The 23,684-nt window shown below is 41.9% G+C and overlaps 1 protein-coding gene across 2 annotated transcripts in view; it reads left to right on the top strand.

Moving 5' to 3' along the window:
* MKLN1 (muskelin 1) overlaps nt 1–23,684 on the top strand; it is an 808,470-nt gene that overhangs the window by 252,598 nt on the left and 532,188 nt on the right. For both annotated transcript variants that reach the window (XM_086918927.1, XM_086918926.1), the window contains exon 5: nt 8,765–8,874. In XM_086918927.1, the coding sequence (XP_086775053.1) occupies nt 8,765–8,874 (110 nt within the window). The remainder of the gene's footprint in view (nt 1–8,764; nt 8,875–23,684) is intronic.

Raw genomic sequence — 23,684 nt, 5'->3', positions numbered from 1 at the left:
TGTTTTTTGCCTTGTCAAGCGCATTGCAGAAGAAGTTTGTTTTTTCGCTGTTGACATGATTTTTTTACTTCCTTCTCATTGCCCGGAGTTCCTCGCGATGGGTGGAGGAGGGTTTTTTCTCCAATGGCGTTCTGTGGCTCTGAGAAGTCTCCTTTCCTCGTTGATGTCCTTGTTAAACCAAGTTCTGGATGGGATGTTTCTGTTTTTTTTTTTGTTTAAGGGGTGCCAATTAGTTTAGGATGTCGGACGTGATGGTGTTGTAATGTGCGGTGAGTTCGGTGGTTGAGAGTCCTTCTGCAGGGATTGGCAGGGCAGAGGCTATTTTTTCTTTTAGTTCAGTTGAGTTGATTTGTGATAGGTTCCTGTACCATGTGGGGGGGACTGCGATGGGTGGGTGAGACTGGATCTGTTGCTGGAGTTGGAATAGGATTAGGTGGTGGTCTGACCAATCTACCGGGAGGATGTGATCGATGGAGATTGCATCGTGTCGGGCGATAATGGCATCCAGGATTGCTCCTTTGTTGTGGGTCGCTTTTGTGCAATGTTGGGCAAGGTTGTTGGCGTGCAGAAGTTCGTTTAGGGATTTGATAGTGTCATTGTTCTCATTGTTCCAGTGTAGATTAAGGTCCCCTAGAATGAGGGAGCTGAACTCTTTGAGAGAGCAGTTGGCGATCAGGTTTGAAAGTTTTTCCGTGAATGTGGCGTTGTTGCCTGGGGGATGATATAGTAGGTGGCATTGCAGTGGATGGTTGTCGGTGATTTTGATGTTCGAGATAAGGCATTCAAAGGAGTTGTAGTCAAAGGTGATGGTTTCGGTCACCGAAAGGTTGTTGTTGTGAATGATTGTCACGCCTCTGCCTTTTTTTTTAATCTATCCTATCCTTATTGATGATGGAGTAGCCTGGTGGGACAAGCATATCTAGCGTGGGAGTGGAGGAGTCGTTAAGCCAGGTCTCAGTGATGAATGCTATGTCTATATTGTGGTTGAGGATGGTCTCTGCTAGCTCTGTAGAATGTTTGGAGGCAGATCTGCAGTTTATGAGCATGCAGTTGGTCCAGACAGAGACTTTCTTTATAGGATCGGTCGGGATGGTGACGAGGGAGGTCGGTGGTCTGGGGGGTTTACGGAGGGGATTCTCGTTTCTGTGACTGGTGATAACCTGTATGGAGGACTGAGGGAGGATGGTGGTGGGGGTTGTGTAGGAGGCTGCCAGTTCGAGCGCCTCTTCCTCAGTCATGCCTTTTGGCGCTCTGTTGGCTCTCCAGGTTTGGGTCGAGGGGGGAGGTGTGTGTTGCTGAGGAGATGTGGGTTGGTTGGCCTGGGGGTGTCGTAGGTGTAGCTGGGGATGGGATGGGTCGTCTTAGGATGGGGGTTGTGGAGAGTGGAGAGGTTGATGAGGATAAGGTTTAGGCCTTGTATTATGGTGTCTGTTTGGTTTTCGATACGGGGAGGCGGCATTGTGGTCTCTCCTGCTAGTGGGGGTGTTGATTGTGGGGGGTGTTGTGATTGTGTTGGGTTTTTTGGTCGCTTGGGAGATCTGTGTGAGTTGAGACGACTGTTTGGGTCTGGCGGAGGTGTGTGGCGCTTAGGGTGATGATGCCGGTTTTCCTTGAGGGGTAGTCGGGGTAGGATGTGGGGGGGTTTGCGGCTGGTCTTGTTGAGCGTGGGAGCTGCTAGGGGGGTGTATTGCATCGGGGGTGCTTCTGGAGTGTGGGATGTGATGGGGGCCTGTGTCATGACCTTGATTTCGTGGGGCTTGGGGAGGGTTAAGGGATGTGTAGGGGTGACTGTGTTCCATTAGGGTGGGGTTGTGTTCCTGTAGGGTGTGGTTGGGGGGTTGAACATCATATGGGGTTGGTGGTCTTGGTGGATCTCATGTGTGACAGAGTTTGCAAGTAGAGAGGGGAATAGTCGGTCAAAAGCCTCCAGATTGTCGTTGTTGGCTTGGATCAGGACTGTGCCATTGGAGTAGATGGTCACTGAGGTGGTCCCGTAGTTGGGGAGGTGATTCGGGGTGTGGAAAGAGAGCTTGCAACTATGGATTGTCTTGGTTGTTTTGCTGATAAGGTGTTTTTTTCTCAGGTTTGAGATCCAATAGCCTGGTCTGGCTGTGTGGAAGATGAGGTCCATTTTTGTTTGGCCTTTTGAGGGACAGTGGTAGACATCTGCGAAGAGGGATTCGGGGAATTGCCTGATGAGTTTGTGTTTGAGGGACTTTTTTGCATTGGGGTGAGGGTGGATGGAGGGTTGATGGAGAAGGAGTTGGGCCCGTGACGTTTTATGAGGGGAGAGGACAGGGGGTTGAGGTCGATGGTCATGGTGGAAGGCGGTGTTGGTGGGGGGTTCGGAGGAGTGATTTATGCGGAACTGGGTAGAAGCACTAGTCACTCTTTAGGGCTGCAGAATTGACAGAGGGCTGTGTGTGTTAGCAGTGGGGGAGATGGGTGGGGGGAAGGGAGCTAAAAAGAGCATAAAATGACATGATAAAACTGAAAGTCACATATAGACTTTATACTGGTCTCTCTGAGTCTATGGTATTTAATTACTGACTTTAAAATAGATATTAGGACAGAGAGTGACCATCTTCCACTTCAACTATGGCTTAATCCTCAGCCTTTCATATCTAAACCAGCTGAAGAGGTCGCATTAAATAGTTCTTTTGGGGAACTTCAGGTATCAAATAATAGGCGTGCTCTGAGATAGCCCTACATCCTGGCTAAAGATGCGACGATGCTGAATATTAATAATACTTTTTCCGACACCATTAGCAAAAACGTTATACTTGCAATTTAGATATGGGGTGCTCCAGACGAATGCAAATACCTGTAGGTGGGGGGGTAAAAAGTGATAGTGGCCTTTGTATCCTCTGCTCTCTAAAGGCAAAAGAAGACGATGTCCATTTAATGTTTTTTTGTCCGGTCTATAAGTCACCTAGGGACCGTTGGATTAGACCCCTCTGTAAAAATATGGGCGTTAGGTCCTACAAAGAGGCAGAGCGTATAATTAAGTCTAATACCTTCAAACTGGTAGTGTTTTGCCTAAGTAGGTTTTTATTTAACGTGTACCTCATTAGAAAACAGCTTGGCCACAAGCCGTAATGTAATAAGGGGTCCGTAGTCTTCTCCACCCTGCATAAGTTACTATAGAATGCACTGTTTTCATCTTTTAAATGTGTTTTTTAAAGGTTTTAAATTCTGGCTTTTAAATCATGAAAAATAACTCTTTTATTTAAATTATAAAGTGAGATCTTGATTTTAATGCGGTACTTGTAAAATCATTGATATGGATCAATTGTTTGTTTGCCCCACTCTATTTATTGTAACCTGATCATGTGACTATTTGTTGGTATAGGGTACTGTATATACTTTTCTGTAAATGTTTTTTTATTGTACTTCCTGCTTTTATGGCTATATTAGCCGAAATAAAGTTGAAACAAACAAAACATGATAAAACGATCGATAAAATGACACAAGTCATTAGCGACTTTGCACAAATATACAAACAAAAACAATAGAAAAAAAAACAGGTATAACACTTTGTAAGGGGATAACTATCTCATTAAGACATGGAGACCATCAAATGAGTGTTGTGACAGTGGATACGATATACTTAGGGGCTTTTATTTAATTAGATGTAACTGTCACCTATTGTCTCAGATAAAGTGCATTTGCAGGGGGAGTGGGGAAGAGGGTATCTATTGAGAAAATGAGGGAGAGTCCAGGACCAGCCGCGGGGAGACAATGTGACCCAGTTCATCTTTTATTGCTGCCATTTTTTCAAGCTCTTGGGCAGAAAAAGCCAGGAATTTTATAGTTTTGCAGGAAAGTTGTATCGAAGACCCGCTAAGGCATTTTATCACTGCCGCCCTACAGGTCCTGACTAGTGCATCTCTTAGGAGTGGTTTCAAGAGGATCTTCCTTTGATTTTGTAATGCCGGGCAAATGCATAATAAATGCAGTACCAACTCTTCACCCTTGTCACAGAGGCGACAGTCTGAAGTTGACCAGGTCCGTAACCATTTGGAGGTAAGGTCTTTGCTCGAGAAACAACTCAACCTCAGAAGACTTAGTTTCCTCTTGAAATGGTGAGGAGATTCAGGTGCATAGATGTCAAGTTGCAGGTAGGTGTGTATTTTTGAATTCCGGCTGAAATAAAGACTTAACTGCTGCTATGTAATGATTTAAAGATGATGCAGCCATCCTTGAACATAGAACACTGTTCTACTGGCAGCCAGTGCAGTTTACTTATGGGGGGGTGGTGTGGCAGTTTCGTGGTTGTTGGTATATTAGCCTGGCTGCCTTGTTTGGTACAATTTGAAGTCTGTGGTTCAAGCCTTTGTGGATGCCCAGGTATAGGGCGTTTGCATAGTGTATCCTTGAGATGACTAATGCAATGATGACCTGAACATGCAGGCCTCAAAGAAAAGGAACTTACCAATCTTTCAAATTTTGCAAAGTTGCAAAAAACAAGATTAGATCACTTCCCCTAATTGGGATTTCATAGATAGGTTCTTATAAATCACAACTCCGAGGCTTTTGATTAAGTTCTTGGGCTGAGGTGGGGAGCCAGTTGTGGCTGCCCATAATGTGGAGTTCCACAAATCGTATTTGCTTCTTGTAATGACAATCTGTCTTATCAGAATTTAATTTGAATTTATTATTTTTCATCCAGTCACTGATGAATAACATCATATTTTGAAAGTTTCTTTTTGAGTCCGGTGAATTATTCATTATTAAGATCAATTGCATATTATCCGCGTAGTTGTATATTTTGACCTTCGTGTTTCTCAGCAAGTGCACTGGTGGAAGTATATATAAATTGAAGAGGTGGCGGGACAAGGAGGTTCTTTGAGATACTCTGCAGGTAAGCCGAACCTTAGGAGAACTGAAAGGAGATAGCCAGACAGACTGAGACTGGTACTTCAGGAACGAGATCATCCACTCCCGTGCAGTGCCTTGACACGGTCCACCAGAATCTCATGGTTGGGTGTGGCAAAGGCCGCAGAAAGATCGAGAAGTACCAGAGCCTGGGTGGTATTCCTGTCAGCTTCCTCACCTAGGTCATCCACGACTGAGAGGATGACCGCTTCAGTAGATTTGACTGGCCGAAATACTTCTTGATGGGAGTCGAGGAAGTTAGTTTCTTCTAAAAACGAACATATACACCCGGCAACGTGTACCTCCAGAACTTGTGCCAGGTAAGGTAGCTGAAATCTAGGGCGATAATTTTTTAAGATAGATGATTTGTCGCCAACTTTCTTTAGCAGTGGAACTGGTATTGCCTCCTAAAAGAAGCTGGGTGCAATGCCTTGACTCAGGGACTGGCTAAGAGGAGATATGGCTATATGAGGGAAGACAAAAAAATGTTTTTTAGGATCTTTGGAGGGCAGGGGTCATTGGGGGAGCCCGATTTCACTTTGGTCTGCAGGTGCATGAGTTGCACCTTGCTATTGGGGGGCAGCTCAGACATTGTGACTGGGTGTCTGTCTTCCATAGACATTGCAGAAGGGGGGCGGTTAGAACTTTAGGGAATGCTGGCTTTGATTGTCTTAATCTTGTCAATGAAGAACAAGTTGCGGGCCTCACATAGCCTCTGACTAGGTGAAAGTGTTGCAGTGATTCTTTAAGGGTTTGACAGCTCGGCCACAGTTTCAAATATTTCCTTGGATATATTAGTCACATTTATAATTTTGTCAGAGAAAAAGGTAAATTTGCATTGTATAATGAGCTTTTTATATATTTTTAAGATGTGACAGATGAGCTTCTTTTTTGTCAGAAGAATCATTTTTTGAAATGTGCAGACAAGCGGCTTTAAGAAGTGTTGCAGGGAATCTGGACAGGAACAGAACTATGCTTGGGATTATAGAGCATCGGAATGGTATTGTGCATAGTGTATCATTTCTTTACTGCTCCAAGATGGCCAACACATTATTTCTACATGTGGTGCCCATGTGCAACTTTAAAACAACAATACAATGTGAATAATTACAATGCAAGACATCTGCCCTCTGCCTTGTTTAATTTTATTTTTTATTGGGAACACGTCTTTTATGTTTAAGCTTCCTGTTTTCTTTTTTCTATTTTCATTCTTTGAATTTCTCTTGCTTATGCTTGCTGAGTTTGTGTGTGTGTTTTATTATGGATGGGTAAATGGCTAAATTCACGAATGCGTCTAGGGGTAAATGAATGGATGCATAAGTGCAAGTATGAGTGACCGAGTGTATGCATGATTACCTATTGAGTACCTAAACATACCGGTGACTGAAAAGGTACTTTCAGTTATAAGCCAGACCTATTGGCATTGATAATGCTTGTTTTTTTTTACTGTTCAGATTTCAAGAGTGTGAATCTCTGTGGGAAAATATTTTGATGGAAGTACTTGTCTCCCATTTGTGTTACATTTCACTGATTGCCACATTAACACTTCTTCATCTTGTCTTAATCTTCATTCCTTGATGGCGAGTCTATGGGCTGGATTTAGATCTTGGTGGGACCCCTGCCATTGGAGCAGTTTCAAGTACTCTGTCGAGCTGTCGGAGTCCCGCCCGCCATATTTAGATGGTCGAACAAGCCTGGCAGAGTTTGCGGGAGTCGGATGGTCTTTCATCCATAGAACTGCCAACATCCAATGCATTTCAGCTTAAACTTGTTCCTTTCTCTGGGATCAGTATTTACAATATCAAACACAATTCTTGTAATTAAAATATACAGAACATTAGTCCCATAAGTCTCTTGTAATAATACGACTTTTAGACTACTGACTTTTTTCCTTCTGATCTGGTAGTTTTATCGCAGGTATGCATTCTTGCTAGTAATCTGAGCCAAAACCATGATCTCCCTCAGTAGCGATTCTTTACTAGTGCTTATGTATCCAGTGTTATCAATGTGATTTCCGTTCCACGTCCCCTCCAGTCTACTCCAACCCTACTCTAGCTTTTATAGCAAACACATGAAGTTTTGTTAAAGCAAACACATGAAGTTTTGTTTTTCGTTGAGTTCACTCGGTCTTTGTGTTTCCAGTCTCTTTGTTTAAATAGTTCCATGCTGTCCTGCCTCTGATCTCCCAGAGATTAAGGAAGCAATATCTACAAACTTATTTGGTTAATATTATGGCCATGGTTCTAAAAGTTTCCCAAAATAAGAAACTGTGGTTCTTGAGTATTATATCATAATGATGCTAATTCCACTGTAATCTAACCTGCTGATTTGGCATGTCCACATTCTACAACCTACAAAAACACTGTATAGAATAGTTGACAAAACACTTCACATGTTGCAAATTGTTGGATTTTGAATTTGCTGGCACCATCCAGATGAGAATAGTACCCGCTTTTTGATCATTCGCACATTTCAAAGTGTGGTCAATGCCATTATTTTTCAACAGTGTTCATGTTTCTGTTAACAGTGATATTGATTTTCTTGCAATTGACCTTACAATTGCTCCCCTTTCTCAAGCAACCATTACTTCTTGAAAATAAAATGAAACATGAACTTGTCGAGTCTGCTTTATCAACTTTGTAACAAATATTAAGGGCCTCATTACGATGTGACTCGGGAGAGACTCCGATCATAGGTCGGAGTCTCTCCGAGTAACATTGTAGGTTTCACTTCTGACCACCGCATACAATGCAGGCGGTCCTGCTGGATTCCAACGGGCTCAAGGACCCCTTGGCCAGTCAGAAGCCCCAACGTAATCCCTATGGATGGCGTTTCCCCCATTGGGATTATGGTGTCGGTTACCGACAGGCTTTCTATGTCAGGCTTTCCGACATGGAAAGCTTGTCAGAAAGCAACTTTAGGGTCCCTCTCTGTGTCCTCCGGTTGGGGGCCGAAGGGGCAGTTAATCGTCCTGTTAATCCCTGCACTAGGTGTGCTAACAGGTGCAGGGATTAACAGAGACTCCCATTTCTGTATGGGAGCTTGTGCTACAGCCGGTTTACGGCCGCAGCACAAGCTCCCATAGAGAAATCGGAGTATGCGACTGCACCATTGTTCATTTATTGTTCTTATAGCTGATCATAAACTCCAGGAAATTAGAATTGATTAATGTATGTTAAATGTACATCTGATAATGTATTCCAAAGTGACTAATACAATAATTTTTACCCAGTAGTTGCTCTGCTGAACCTGTGCTTAGCAGGAAAATAGCGATATTCTGAACAAAGTTTTACTTTCTCACTCAAACCATCATTCAGTAATATAATTCTACTTATATATGATTGAGCAATAGGGAAGAGTTTCAGTTTTCTGCCATAAAGTGGCTTCAGTACCCACAGGTTGAAAACTGAAGAGACCCCACGGATTAGAAGTGAAAAACACAGCTAAAATGTCTTACCTAATGTCAATTAACGCTTCCCCTTATTTTATCTTTTTTTGGAGCGCATCCTATTTTGGAGTCATACGCTGCGCATTTCCCCACCATCCAGTGATATGGTCTGGAAAAAACGTGTATAAAAATGTTTTTCTGTTGTGGATGTTGACTGCAGGCTGGAATTTTAATGACTCGCCTTGACATCGACTGTAAGCCCACAGTGCCACACATAGTGTCCACCATTTTTTTGTTTTTTCCCCCTCCCTCCTGGAGTTTGAAACTATTTGACATGAAGTTTTGAATCTAAGACTTGGATGGAAGATCGAACTTGATTCTTTGTAATTATAAAATAGAAATAAATCCTGCTTTTCTGTGTTGAGATTGAACAAACAGCCAACGCTATTTATATCTATTTGAAATGTAACTTCTTTTTGTCTCTTTTTTATCTTAAAGTTCCTTTGTTATCCTGGGGACCCAGCTTTAACTTTAGCATCTGGTATGTTGAAATTAATGGCATCGATGAGCCGGATGTTGTACAGCCGTGCCTGAACTGGTACAGCAAGGTAGGCCTGCATTTTAAATCTGTGTAATAAATCTTATTGTACAGCAAAATGTTGTAATTACACAACAGAATACCCATTCTTGTTAGTATCTTTCTTGTGAAAAAGTCATATTTTCATGGTGCTTAAAGAAAGCTAAATGTCTGGTTTACTTTGTGTACACGGTCTTGTTGATGAAGTCCTCCAGTCTAAAGTTCCTACTTGCCACATGCTATGTAGAAAGTGCAGTCTAGTTACACAAACAGTAAGGTGAGTTTGTTGTCCAACAAATGAAGAAATGTTTGTGTTACACTGGAAAAATAGCTGTATATATAATTTGTTTGTTTTGGTGCTACGGGCCACTGGTTTGTTTTCCGGACGAGTGTGGGTTCCCTGGGGTGACTTTTTATTCAAGCCATTTCAGCAGACAGCATTTTCCATGCTGGGGCTCTTGGAGCATATTTAAAGTGGGAAAGTGCAAAGTACTGTTGGCTAAAGAGCTAGGCGCAAAGTAATGCATGATGACATGGCATTTGCAGCACTTGTTATCTTGTCTGTGGATAAAGGGCTTCAAGTGTGGTTTATTTTGTTATTGATTACATTTAATCGAGTTTCAATTTACCATTTATGCAAGCTGTACTAACATTAGACATCTTAAATTCAACCTCAGTCGCCGCTATAGCTTTCTAAATATCTCTCTTCTTACTGGTTTGTTGAACTATTTAGTATGGTGTTGATAAAGCACAGGGCATTGAAATTTCATATGCATGTTGGTGCTGTTCGTACTTAAATATATTTATTTGTTGCTGTTTTACCACAAAAATGTCGCATGCCCTCTTCCGGTCCTGGGTTGCTTGTGTTCCCGTTCAGGGAGGACCTGGGTTGGCAGTTTGGGCTGGACTGTTCTAATTGGTGGAGAGTCAAGACTGATTTGCATATAGCTGGGTCCAAACTGAGGTGACATGGTGTGCAAAATAACATTGGATTGGGATGCGGTCCCAAGTTATTACCATTGGCAGAGATTAATTCAAGCTTTCACTTTTTTATATATTCTTTAGTATGTCGCCCTAATTTGAATTGGTATGCCCAGCTGCGGGTCCTGTGCACACAGTGTCATTGGAACCAAGCTGTACCTGGCTGATAATCCCATAAATAGGGTGAAACTGGTCGTGGGTTGCTTGTGTTCCACTTTGGGAAGACCTGGCTTGGCAGTACGGGCTAGACTGCTCTGGTTGGAGTAGGGTCAAGACTGATTTGCATATAACTGAATGCAAACTGAGGTTACATGTTGTGCAAAATAATGATTAATTGGGTCGCAGCCCTGAGTTATTACCAGTGACTGAGATTTACTAAAGCATTCCATCCATCACTTTTTTGTATACTTTTGTCATGCCCATTTCAGGCATTGTTTTTTTTTCTCCTGACTGATGCGATCTCTTTTTTTACATTTAGTTTTTAGTGTCAAACAATTTGCTTTTTCCATTACAGGTAGTTTCCTAGTTCTCTGATTTCTTATTTTTCATGATCTTATAGCTTTGCAGTTTCCCTTTAATTTCTCTTCAATTGTTACCCTCCTCCACTCCGAAGCTTGCTGTATCTAACATTCTATTACATTCTTTTATAATTAAGGATTACAAATAATTAATTGGAAGAATTAGATTGTTCAAGATCCGAAATTCCTTTTTATCACCTGTACTCGCTGATTTGAACTCTTCATTGAGGCATTTTAATTAATAATGTGCTTTTGTGGAATGTTTCTTCAGTGATGGAGTCCTCATCTTGCCCCAGGTGGACGATGAAGATGAATCCCCTCATTATCTTGATGTAAACCTGGGTAGTTTCAGAACAGTCATAGAAGCATTGCTGGATGTAACTGTGCGCAAACCTTCTTGGGTTTTGTGAGGCCCGATTTGATGTGGAATGGGATTTCGTCCTGTGATCCTGACTGGAGGTCAAACTAGAGCAGGAAAGATCTTCTGGGTCGAATACTGTACTTTCCCCTTCTCCCACCCCCACAAAGCCTTTATTACAGGTGAGAAAAGTACCCTATTTGACCCAAAAGAGCCTTTGCACATGTGTTTCTTAGACTGGTCCCTCACCTCCCGAATGTCTGAATATATGAAAAATCTAATTCGCACATCTTAGGACAATGAAGTAAACAATTGACTGAGGGTGGAATTCCCCATGTCTGTTAATGAAGTTAACGTTGACACTTGGGGTAGTGCCATGCTTTCTCACTTTCAAGTGTAAGTATTCAAAAAACCTAAGAAGGGGAGATAAATCAATCAAGGACAGGCCTTTCAAAGTGTCTGATTTCTTCACTAAAAGATTTAAAAAAACGTAAGAGGCCAGGGTCACAAGGGCAATGTGTTTATTGGTGTAACATGAACTGCACAATTAAAACCGAATGTCACCTCCTCTGATGCAGGTGTTGTGACTCGGTGCCTTCTGTTAGGAATCTTTCCATGAAAAGAATGTCTACATTTTTAAACACCCAGACAAAATCCAGTCGTTTTGAAGGGGGGTATTCCTGGTTCGGCCCACTCCACTGTCTCTTTGGACTGCAATAAAAGGCGATACTTTCGGTGGTCCTGCCAGTAGTAAAACGAGCCTCATTCGACCTGGAGCCGCAGGGAAAACGATGATCCACAGCACTCCCAGAACCCCCTATTGGCCGGTCTTTTCAAAAACCCTTTCCGTAAACACTTTTCTCATAGAAATTTCAGCTCTGTAAGCCCCTAAAAACTGCAGAAACTTTTATCTGTAGCCATAGTGCCGAACATTTAGTTAGACATCAAAAGGACCCGGCGTTGTGTCTATTGCAATCTATTTTAATTTTTTACTAGCTTACCCGTCGCGCGTTGCTGCGATCTCAGAAGAAAGGAAATTTAAGGAAACTTGTTATGATAACATTCAATTTACATTGTGTCATTTTTATTTAAACTTATTCATTCTAATATGGAAAACATTTTAAAGTGTTGTTTTAATTCTGTTTATTTATTCGAGTGCTTGTGGATACACAGTATTTTATGTTTTTCCGTCTGGTGCGTACACAAATAAATCGGAAGTTTTTCCGACGTGTGAGCTGGCCACATACAGTTGTCCACGTGGGAAGCACGGATTCTCCAAATCTAGTCCACACACTTGCAGCGATTGTCCTTGTGCTTTGTTGATGGTCATTGCAAAAGCGAGTCTCACCGGAAACTGTAAACGTTCAGTATTGGAAAGATTATGAGGGCTCTGGGAGTCCGGGGGGCCGATATTTACATTTTTATTTTTTGCCAGAAACCTTCGCAGGAGTGTACTCAACAACTTTTAACAATATTTAAAAAAAAATATATATATATATATATATAATATATATATTTTTGCCAGAAACCTTCGAGGGAGTGTACTCAACATCTTCCCAAAGTTTCATGCCGATCGGATGAATGGTGTAGTAATGCATAAAGGACAAACAAACAGACATACATTCGTTTTTATATATATAGATAAACCATCTGTGCAAATAGTTCATTATTACAGACATTAAAATCTTTGAACAAAGTGCACGAGAAATAGCATGCTAAATGTATGTTTTACTTTCATCAATTTATAATAGATCTGTAGCGGAGTACAGCCGCTGAATTTTAAACATTAATAAATACAAGACGTCACTTGAGCATAACCTGTAGTGATATGAATGAAGTGGTGCTTGAAGATGAAAAGACGGATCTTAAATATAATCATGTGGTCCCACTTTGTATAAGAAGTTCACACAATATGACGTGAGGATTGATAAATGGTGCCATGCTGCTGCAAAGATTAAGGATGGTGTTGCAAAATAAGAAAAAAACTGTGTTGCTGAATACTCCTTTGTTCTCCTGTATGTCTCCCCAGAGACAAACCTATGAGCTTGAAAGCTTATATGGGCTCCAACCAATTCTTGAAGGAGCCTACCAGGTCTCTTCTTGCATTTGACCATATTTATATTTGGCACATTCACTGAAAAACAAAACTTAAAGTAGTGTACTAATCAGGTGTTATGAAATAACATAAAAACAAATGTTTAAAATACAAAAAAAGCCACTGAAATTCACTAGTTATATTTTACTGAGCCAAATATATAACTTTCGCCTCTGCCTCTTAATGAACACATCACACGCATACAAAGAACCAGATCGGGAGGACGAGCATTCTCTAACATCGCTCCTCAAGTGTGGAACGGCTTCCACATTCCACATTAGAGCCTCCTTTTTTCTTGAATTTTGCAAGAAGCGGGAGACCTAGCTTTTCAATTAATCAACCTACCTATCATAGGCAGGGTGAAGTACACATACCTGGTGAGCTCCAGGATACTCTCGCGGGTAATAGCACGCTGTACAAATACACATAATTTAACAGAACATACGATGCTTATCACCTCACATAATACATATATGTTAAATTACGTCATTGATGGCATCACTGATGACACCATACTCAAATACAGTACAGAGTTACTGTGTGAACATGTGTGGGTGCAAAGCATGGAAATAGGCTTAAGTCCTGTCAGTATTGTTGTGGATGGTGAAAGGTATATGTTTCACAGTTGTCAAACCAATAAAGTTTAGGGTGCAAGAATTACTCCATGTTAAATAAGGTAAAGGCTGATGTGGGTTGCAGAGTTCTATTCAAAGGTAGGTTGTGGCTTAAAGCACAAGCTTGTTAAAAATGTGTGAGAAAGGCCAGGGTATCTGGTGACCCATATATTAACCACCAGTGGATATCTGGGCACATGCTTATTTTAAATATTTGTAATACAGTGCTATAGAAAAATTCTATGTGGCAAGAACGTTTATGAAGTGTGGATGTTTATTTGCTTAACTTCGTTGAAGATTTCGAGATATTACAGATAGTGGACCAATGTGAACTGTAGCAGTGTCCCACTTAAAGGTGGTTTATCTCAGACTGGCATTGTAAACATGGCTGTAAGGTTGTATACCGCTGTGCCCATCTCATTAATGTGTAATGTATAACTAAACCAGAGAGTGTTCTACATTGAGCCTGGCAAAATGTGTATTATCAGTGACAAATGCATACCTGCCTACCACTTTACCTAAAATCCTGTGAAGTCTTTAATAGGTTAATCCCATTAAGTTGAATAGAAAATTGACCACAGCTATAGCTTGTTAAATTACTTAAAGTCCAAAAAGCCCATGGCAATGACTCGACTGGGGGATGTCATCAGTGATGTCATTTGAGGTGTCATCAATAATGTCATCAGTGATGTCATTAGTAATGTCTTCAATGATTTAATTTCACGTCATGAGTGATTTAACGTGAGGTAATGAACAGTAGTTATCATGGGCGCAGGTCATAGCTAGGTCAATAAACTATAGCCAATGAATTTCAGTCTTTGATCTTTTAAGTGTTTTTTTTTATCACATTTAGCCTACACTCCTGCTGAGCATGGCTTTGGCCCAGTGCAACGGTGAGTTCAAAGCCGGGCATGGCCATTGGTGTGCGGCCAGTTTCCTGCTGAAGGTGGCTACAGCCCTGCACAGTAGGGGTTGGCTCCAGGGCCTGGCTTATGGTCGAGCCCTGCGCCGAACCCTCTGCACACTTCCGTCCCCTTGCAAACCCCCATGCCACATTTCATTTATTATGTTTTTTGGGATACGGCAGTACTGCTGCTGTACCAGAGATCAAGCCTCCTACCCTACTGCAGTGGTTTGAAAACCTCTCCCAGGAAAGCTTGAATTGAACTACGCTACCATGGTGGTGAGGCTTGTTGTGTTGGCTCCCGCTGGAGTACTGCAGTTTCATTGGAGGCTCTCTGTGAGTTGCCGCTGCACCCAGACCCCACAAATGCCTAGGTCTCAGGGTATCTTTACTCTCCCCCTTATACTATTTTTAAAAAACAATGAGGGACATGGACCAAGTTCAGAAATTGCTGCAACAGCATTTTTTTCTAATTTGTGACTGGCCAGTCAGAACCAATGTTCCCTCTAATCTGTTTCCTCTGTGTGCGGCGGTGTAAGGTCAAAGTTCACTGCATCCAATGCTATGTGATCCAAGAACCAGACTGCACATGTGGGTGCAGCAACAAATATCAGTGCAAAAATCACTCTAAACTTTTGCCTAAAAAGTGAAAATACAGTGTATTTCCACACATAAAGCACCACATGATGGGTTTTTAGGCAAGTTTGCAATTCACATACACACACCATGACATGGATTGCTTACACATGCAAGCACACTTCGGCATGAGTAAAGCACAGGACTCCCAACTGTGGTACCAAGATAAGATTTCACTAAAGATTCTCAACTAGAGCTCTGTTCATAGAGTGGGGAAATGTTGGGAGTCTATAGAAGATCGCATAACTGGGGGTACATGCAGGGGGGCACATGTTATGCCCCCCTGTGTGCAGGCACTCCTAGTTCCTGCCGGGCATGAACTGTTGACACAACGATCTCAAATCAATTCTTTGAATGCTCTGAGAATCCTTTTGAGTTTGCTTTCCAATAGAGGAAGACTAGGTGGCTCTCCCTCCTCCAGAGCAACAAACGATACATGGACATTTATGAAACTGACCCTTATGCTTATATACTACCTGTACTGAGTGAGTTGTGTGTGCCTACATACCCAGCCACCTTCCTTTTCTCTCTCTGTATATATCTATATCTATGTATATATATGTGTGTGTGTGTATATATATATATATATATTCACACACACACATATAATATACTCGCATGTGCACAGACAAGAAACATTCAAGTGTATAGTAAAGAATTTTGGTGTAGGTCCTTGCTGGATTGTCCAGAGAAGGTCTGCAAATCAGTATTGGCTGAAACATATCAAAACTACAAAGAGAGACTATGAGAAACTGGATTATTAGTGGGGAAGGAGGAGAGTTTTGTGCAAGTAATAAGTCTGCAATTGTCTTTTGACTCGGAGCCAAGTACCCCATTGAAGCACTCGGCTAGGGTAGCAAAGTTGATTAGTCCAAGGCATATTTAGAAGAGATGGTGTGGACTAGCAGAACCAATTTTCTGGCACGCAACAACAATACTTCAAAAAATTGTCCAGTTAGTGCTTCTTCTTTTAACAGGGAAAAGTACACCTATTTCACAAGCATACGCAACTATTAACTTACACATATATACATCAGGTAGATGAAAATAATTTTGGCAACATTCTCATATCACATTTCACCCTTAGTGGGTTCTGAACCACATAATCACAATCACCCCCATCTATAACAGTTATTGTTAGACCTGGCACCATTGGCGTGGGTCTCCCTTCCATTTTGTCCGTTGCCTCGAATTTTTGCTGGTGTTGTATGCTTTGGGCACTGTGCCACTGCTATTCAGTGCCAAAGCTCAAGTGCTCCCTACTGTAAATTGATGTACTAATCTGTGGTTCCATGTTTGGCTATTTGGTTTACTCGTCAGACCCTAGTCTAGTGCACTGAGTGTGCCCAGGGCGTGTAATCCAAATGCTTCTGGTGGGCCTGCAGCACTGGTTGTGACAACCACAGAAGCAGCCTAGTAAATTATGTCTAAGGTCTGCCATTGCAGAGCCTGCTTGCAGACTGGTACTGTCATGCTGACTGGGCAAGTGCACCCACTTGCCAGCCCCTAAACCTTCCCTTTTCTTCATATCAGTCACCCCTATAGTAGGTCCAAGGGCAGGGTGCATTGTAAGTATAAGGTAGGACACGCCCTGATGTGTGTTGCATGTCCTAATAGTGTATTACAGCCATTTTCGTTTTTCACTATTGCAAGGCTACCTGTTTTTCATAGGCCAGAATGGGCTGTTAGAATTGTTACACTTTATAATCCAAACTGTCTCAGAGAACATGGTAGAAATTTGAATTTAGTATGCCTGAACTCAGAATAATAAAATACATCTTTTAGTGAAGTTTATTTTAATATTCTGTGTTTGCAAATACCACTTTTAGAAAGTAGGTATTTGCTTGTCTAACCATTCAAACCTGCCGCTGCTAGTTTGTGTATTCCTATGTCTGGTTTTGTGAGTGACAGGGATTGGGAATTCAAGGAGACAGGCTGAGTCACCCAGTGGTGAATAGAGAGATCTGCATCTAGATGGAAGGGAGTAGTTGTACCTGAAACTTGAATAGGGCTGCGTCTGCCTTCCACAATGGTGGCTCCACCCCCTGGGAAGCGGCTGGTGTCTCTGCCCTGCACACTGAAAGAAGAGAAGGAGTTCTGTAAACAAAGTGCTCCAGGACTGTACTTGCCTTCCACAATGCTGGCTCCACCTCCTGTGGGGCGTCTGATGTGCCTTCCCTGCACTGTGAAAGGAAAGGAGAAGTCTGGTAAACGCTGTGCCTGCTGTCGCAACTCCGAAGGAGGGTTTCGCTGCTGGAACTGTCGTATTGCACCGCATCGACCAAGAGCACCTCGCATCCCCGAGAAGCGCGTCGCCATCGGAGCTTCTGCCGTCGCATCTTGGATGTCGCTGCTGTAGTTGTCTCATCGAGTGGAAGCTTCACGCATTGTGGGAGAAGAGCGTCGCCGCTGGAGCTGTTGCCGCCGCATCGTAAGGGTGTCGCTGCTGCAGTCCACGCATCGAACCTAGAACTTCTTGCATTCCCAAGAAGCGTGCCGCATCTGGAAGATCTTCACGTCTTTATTTCTTTGCACCTGACTTTGCAGCATTTCCGATCGTTGCGACCTTGCTTGTCGTGGAAGCGCAACGCAACTTAACGTACATTGACGCAGAGTGTTGCATCTAAGAACTGCACTAAGCTTAAATCTACCATCTTAAAGTAATCATAGTGTGTATTTTTGTCGTTTATGGTCTTGTGGTAACTCTATATAAAGTCTACTTATTTTTTAAATAAAACCTGTGTGGTGTCCCTTTGTAGTGTTGTCACTGGGTTACTGTTACTGTTTACTTACAACGCCTCTGAATTAAGCCTTGACTGCTCGCGCCACGCAGCCTAGAGGGTGAGCAGGGGTTATTTTAGGAGTGTAATCCCCTTGTCCTGACTAGAGGAGAGGGTCCCTACTTGTCACAAGTACTTACCTGTGCCAACTAGAGACCCCCAAATCTAACAGTTATAATATCACGTTATAAGGTAGTATGATTATATATATATATATATATATATATATATATATATATATATATACCCTTGTATCACAATTTAAACCAATGGAATTAATAAACTGTGTTGGCCGCATCCAGCCAATCTATCATGAATAGGGGGGTGGCAATCCTGGGTTGTCAAACTATAATTGGTACAGGGAGAAAGAAGGTCGATACTTTCGGGCGGTGGGCAATAACAGAATGTATTAAAGAGGGAACCAAGACTAATATATGTACAGTGTATGGATCTAATTTAGACGAAGTTGAAGTGGTTGAGCTATTGAATGTTGAGTTAGCACTGTGGGGGACTCCCTTGTTATTGCTCGGCGATTTTAATATACATGAGGAGTTGCATACTTGGGATTCCCAATTTATTGCTTATAGAGGTCGCAAGCCGAAAGTATTTAGGGCTTTACGTCAATTACTGCAGCAACATGGTCTTGTTGATGTGTGGACTGTTTTGAAACCGGGGGATCCCAGGTATACGTTTTTTTCTTCCCCACATAATAAGTTTGTACGATTGGATTATATTTTTTTGCCTAGACTGTTGACAAACTAGGCCAAGATGCAGGTAATGCCTCGAATTACGTCCGATCATGGCCCTGTTGTTATGGATCTGATTTTTTTTAATACTGTACAGAAACCTCGCCCATTCACATTTAACAAAAAATGTCTCTCTGATGAGGAGTATATCTCCCATATTAAAACATGGGCTAAATTGTATCTACAACACAATAGAGGAACAGCCACCCAACTCATGGTTTGGGATTCTTTTGAGGCTGGGCTAAGGGGCGAAACATTGAGCTATGGGTGGGCTGTACAGAAGAAACATAAAGCCTCAATGGAGGCATTGTTGGTCGAATTGAAAAAGGCTGAACATGAATTTAGTGCTACAAATCGCGTATCAGGGGATAGTCAATCGCCACAGACAAAGGTTGCTTGTTTTAAGGCTAAGATCAATGGGGTTTGGAGCCAGGAAATTGCAGTACAGTATAAAATACAAAAAACTGAACGATATGAATATGGCAAAACAACCGGTAGATGTCTCGCTCAAAGAATGCGTGGTCGACAAGCATCTTTACGAATTGAAGCACTGAAGAATGATAGGGGTGATATTGTTGAATCTGTGGAAGGTATTATTGAGATATTTCAATTATATTATAAAGCATTATATACCCAGGATTATATATCCCAAGATCAGATCGCGCAGTACCTGCGAGATATTTCGCTATCTGTGGGGGACCCTTTGGTTAGAGAGGATTTAGAAGCCCCCATTTCTATGTTAGAATTACAGACTGCTCTAAATGATCTGGCGCTCCGGAAAGCAGCCGGGCCAGATAAACTTCCTCTCCAGATTTATCGTTTGCTCTTTCCTATTATAAATAATGATATGCTTGCTACGTTTTTAACAGCTCAAAGCGGGAATCCCCCTCCATCTTGGGACAATGCTAATATTGAGGTATTTAAGAAGAAAGATAAACCCTCCACACTCCCCGGGTCATATAGACCTATATCATTAACAAATGCGGATGCCAAGATATATTCAAAAATACTTGCAACTCGATTAGTTCACATTGTTCCTTTATTGGTATCGTGTTCTCAGCATGGGTTCCTTCCGGGTAGGAGTACGGTTAACCACTTACATAGGGTTATAGCGTCGCTGGACAATGCTACTATATTACATAAAAATATTGGCATAATATTTTTAGATGCGGAAAAAGCATTCGACCGCGTTGTTTGGGAATTTTTGTGGTCTCTAATGGGCAAAATGGGGTTCGGGCCCCAGTTTCTGACTGCACTGCAGACAATGTATAAACGACCTAGGGCCAAGATCTGTGCGATGGGGCAAGAATCAGATTTTGTTTATATTACTCGTGGAATTAGGCAAGGATGCCCATGTTCGCCCCTACTATTCGCTATTTATATTGAACCACTGTTGCGTAGGCTGGAATCTACACAGCATATACAATAAATGGTAGTTGGAGAATATCCAGTGCGAGTTTTAGCTTATGCTGACGATGTAGCGGTTGTAACATCAGACCCTGCGCCAGCACTACGGAGATTGAGCACCTGACTGCAGAGTTTGGTAAGGCCTCGGGATATAAGCTATATATCACAAAAACTCAGGTTGTCTGCACTGGGGGGCTCTGTCCTGGTGAGCCGTGAGTTACATCGGAAGCTAGATATTTGGGGATTAAAATTAGGCTATTGCCCTCAGAAATAGTGAAGTCAACTGTGCTGATATATTAAGTTCTGTCAAGAGACAGCTGGAAAAGGTACAGTGCCTACATCTATCTATGGTGGGTCGACGGAACGTTTTAAAGATATGTGTACTAGCCAGGGTTCTCTACTATTTTAGGACTGTACCATTGGAATTGACCTTCACAACTTATGCAGTTGTAATCGGTTACTGATAGGTTTATTTGGGGTTGGAAGAAGGCCCGACGGGCTTCCAAATTTATGGTGTTACCATTGGCAAGAGGTGGGTGGAGTGTGCCAAATTTTGCGTTTTATTATCTTGTTTGTCTCCTTCAAAGTATCAAATTTCTGGTTATCGGTGGAGAAACACCGATGTTTGAAACTCCAAATATTTATCGGATGCTACTACCTGGTCAGTTTTGCCAAGCCCTGTATAAATTTTCTGAACCCAGCTATTTTAAAAGAACAAGATTTAAAACTGTCTTGGCAGCATTTAAAGGTTGGAAATGACTACGCAAAATGTTATCTCTTGATAGTATTAGCTATTACACTCCTCTAGACTCTATAGAACTACTCCCATTAATATTCTGGGATGCAAAGATGCGGACATGGCGTGATCAAGGGATTTGTTGTTTGGGAGATCTCTACAAGGCTGGGGTTATTTTATCATTTGTAGAGCTCACTGAAATGTATGGTATTCCTAGGAACGATTTTTTTTAAATATTGACAATTACAAGATTTTATTTTCAAGTACTGTAGTGCCCTACCCATGGTACCTAATTAATTTATTGAAGCTTTGATTAAAAGGGCTAGTACTAGGATTGGGTTTTTGTATGATAGATTACTGGTGAAACAGCATGACGATATTGCGGCCCAAGATATGAAATAGTGTACTAGACTGGATAAATCTGGCTCGTCTGTTCAAGAATCAATTGATCTGGCTAGTAAAGTTATTTTGACGGCTAACCTACGTGGCCAACATTATAAAACTCTGTTTAATGTATATTATACCCCGGTTAAAATGATGCCGTGGGGTGACCCTCATGATGGGAAGTGCTTTAGATGCCAGCCTGAGGCAGCAGATATCGTACATAATTTTACTGACTGTACGGTATTGGAACCTTTTTTTTTTATCTGTTGCACAATTTCTGTCTCAAACAACAAATGTCAATGTTAAACTATCCAGAGAGATGATATTAATTGGGGTGTGTAATGAGAACGATAGCGATCTTATTCAACTTTATAACCCATATAGATTTTTCTTTTTTATGGCTATGGCCGTTGCTCGATTATGTATTTCTTCTATGTGGCTGCAACCGGAGGCGCCATCGTATGAAATGTGGCGCGCACAGTTTTATAATGTGTTCCATCTGGAATGTAATTTATATCTAATTAAATCATTGGAAAAAAAAACAGCTCGGGATAAAGATATGGCAGCCCATGCTACATCATATGGAGAGTTCATTGTCTGATTAATTTTGAGTTTTTTGTTTTCTTTTGAGTGATTCCCAATCGCATCTATTTGTGATACTTTTCCTGTGTTTATTATCGATCATTGTATATTGATTTCTGTATTTTTTTTGTTTAATATTTATGCTTTGAACTGAACAATACATTTTTTTTTTAATGAAAACAATGAGCAGACGTTTCTGGGGGCATACATCTAGTATCCCCTAAAACTTGGAGCAGGTTTTTGCTATATCCCTTCTGGTGAGCTGCTGGGCTCCTTACAGCCCCCAACAACATTTAAAATTGCATTTGTGGTCATCTGTCCCTCCTGGGGCACATGAGGAAACACAATATGTCAAAACTGCCCACGCAGAGATTTATGAGGTGATCCAGGCCCAAAAACATCAATATGAAATGAGCGGGCCCAGGGAGCAAGTGAAGCAGCCCCAACATGTTTTTTGCTATATTTTGTCTTATTTTATCATGGCTTATATCTGGTCCCACTAGGGGCCCCCAGTTGACTTATTATTTGTTGGTGATCCCAGGGCCCCCACAACTCCATCCAACTCTCCAGAGCAGCACCAGTCCTCTGGTCGGCACAGTTTTTGGAGCTCGTGCTGGGCAAGAGTGGTTGACTCCAGAGATCTAGCCCTCCTCCTTTCTTCTAGCGAGCCTGGCTGATAATTAGATACTCCGATACAGACTTTCTTATTCACCCCTTCCTTTCACAACAACTGAGTCACTCACTGTTGGATTCTCATTTTGTGTGGAGGTGTCTTTGTTCTCTTGTGCGGGTAACAAGGTAAATTACTTGTCCTAGTTAGTTGCGGGGTTACAACGGCTTGGAATCTCATGAGGAGCAGAATATGAGAAATATAACAGTTCATGTATCGCCATAACATGTGGATGTATTGTGTTGGAGCCCTGTAAAAAGGTGTCTGGAAATGCAGCATTTAAGCTCTTACAATGTAATATTTTCCATAGAACATATCTTACGCCGCACAGGCTGAATGTAGTGTATAATAGAGATGACCAGGCTTGCGATAGATGCTCATTACTCAACACCAATTTTGATCTCATGGTATGGTCATTTCCTGGGCTTCAGGATTACTGGACCAGGATAACAGACATCGTCAACAGGGTCTTGGGGCGGAACTTGGTGCACTCACCAAAGGTATGCCTTCTGGGCTTATTCCCGATACCCAAACCCAAGAAATGGCGCATAGGTTTATAGATCTGGCTTTCCTCTTGGCTAAGAGAAGAATAGCCCTTGGAAGACAAAACAGAGTCCCTTGGTAGTAGAGTGGGAAAACAATGTTTCCTGTTGGGCCAGAGCAGAAGAGAAAGCCTTGCTCAGGGGTGGGGGTGGGCGGGATTCACCCCCTTTCAAACCCTCCCCCCTCCAGATTGTCAGATAAGCCTCTCACTTTGCCGCCAGAGAAAGAAAAGTACACACCAAGATCCCTAGGGAAACAGAGCCTGAATGCACAGCAAATGTGACAAGATAAGAACATAATTTAAAGGCCTGTTTACAGGAACCCAACACTGTGGAAGAATACAGTGAACAGGAGGACTAACTCAAGGTGAATAGCCTAAACAAATTCAGCCAGCATATAGTAAGTATGCAAATGTCAGTTGGAAACCACACAGACAATTGTAAACAATGTTCAGAATAAATTCTTAGGGCAGCTTTCTAAATGTCTCCAAAATGTCTTTAAAAAACAGATAGCTGCACTGTTTGGTAGGCTTCAAACTAAACACGCATTTGCAGTGCAATCGGTCTCACCCATGGGACCGTATATGTATTTAGCTATGCAGCACATTAGCCTGGGTGTTGAAACATCTACTGTTCTTTAACATGGGGGGGAAAGTAAGCATTAAACTGCCGTACACGGTATGGGAACACATGGAGAGAAATATTGCATTTCAGCTGGAAATGGTATAGTCCAAACTCTGTTTTTAATATAAAATCAGAGCCTTTGGTGGTCATATCACCTGAAATTCAAGATTTGAAAAAAATATTATTGTCTACGGGTGCTCAAGGAAGACAACTTCTATGGACTGGAATCTAGAGAATGCTGGTTGTTTTCTAACAAGAAAGGTA

The sequence above is a fragment of the Lissotriton vulgaris genome, chromosome 1_1 (assembly GCF_964263255.1).
Source record: "Lissotriton vulgaris chromosome 1_1, aLisVul1.2, whole genome shotgun sequence".
NCBI classification, from domain to species: domain Eukaryota; kingdom Metazoa; phylum Chordata; class Amphibia; order Caudata; family Salamandridae; genus Lissotriton; species Lissotriton vulgaris.
This window is presented reverse-complemented; position numbering and strand designations above follow the sequence as displayed.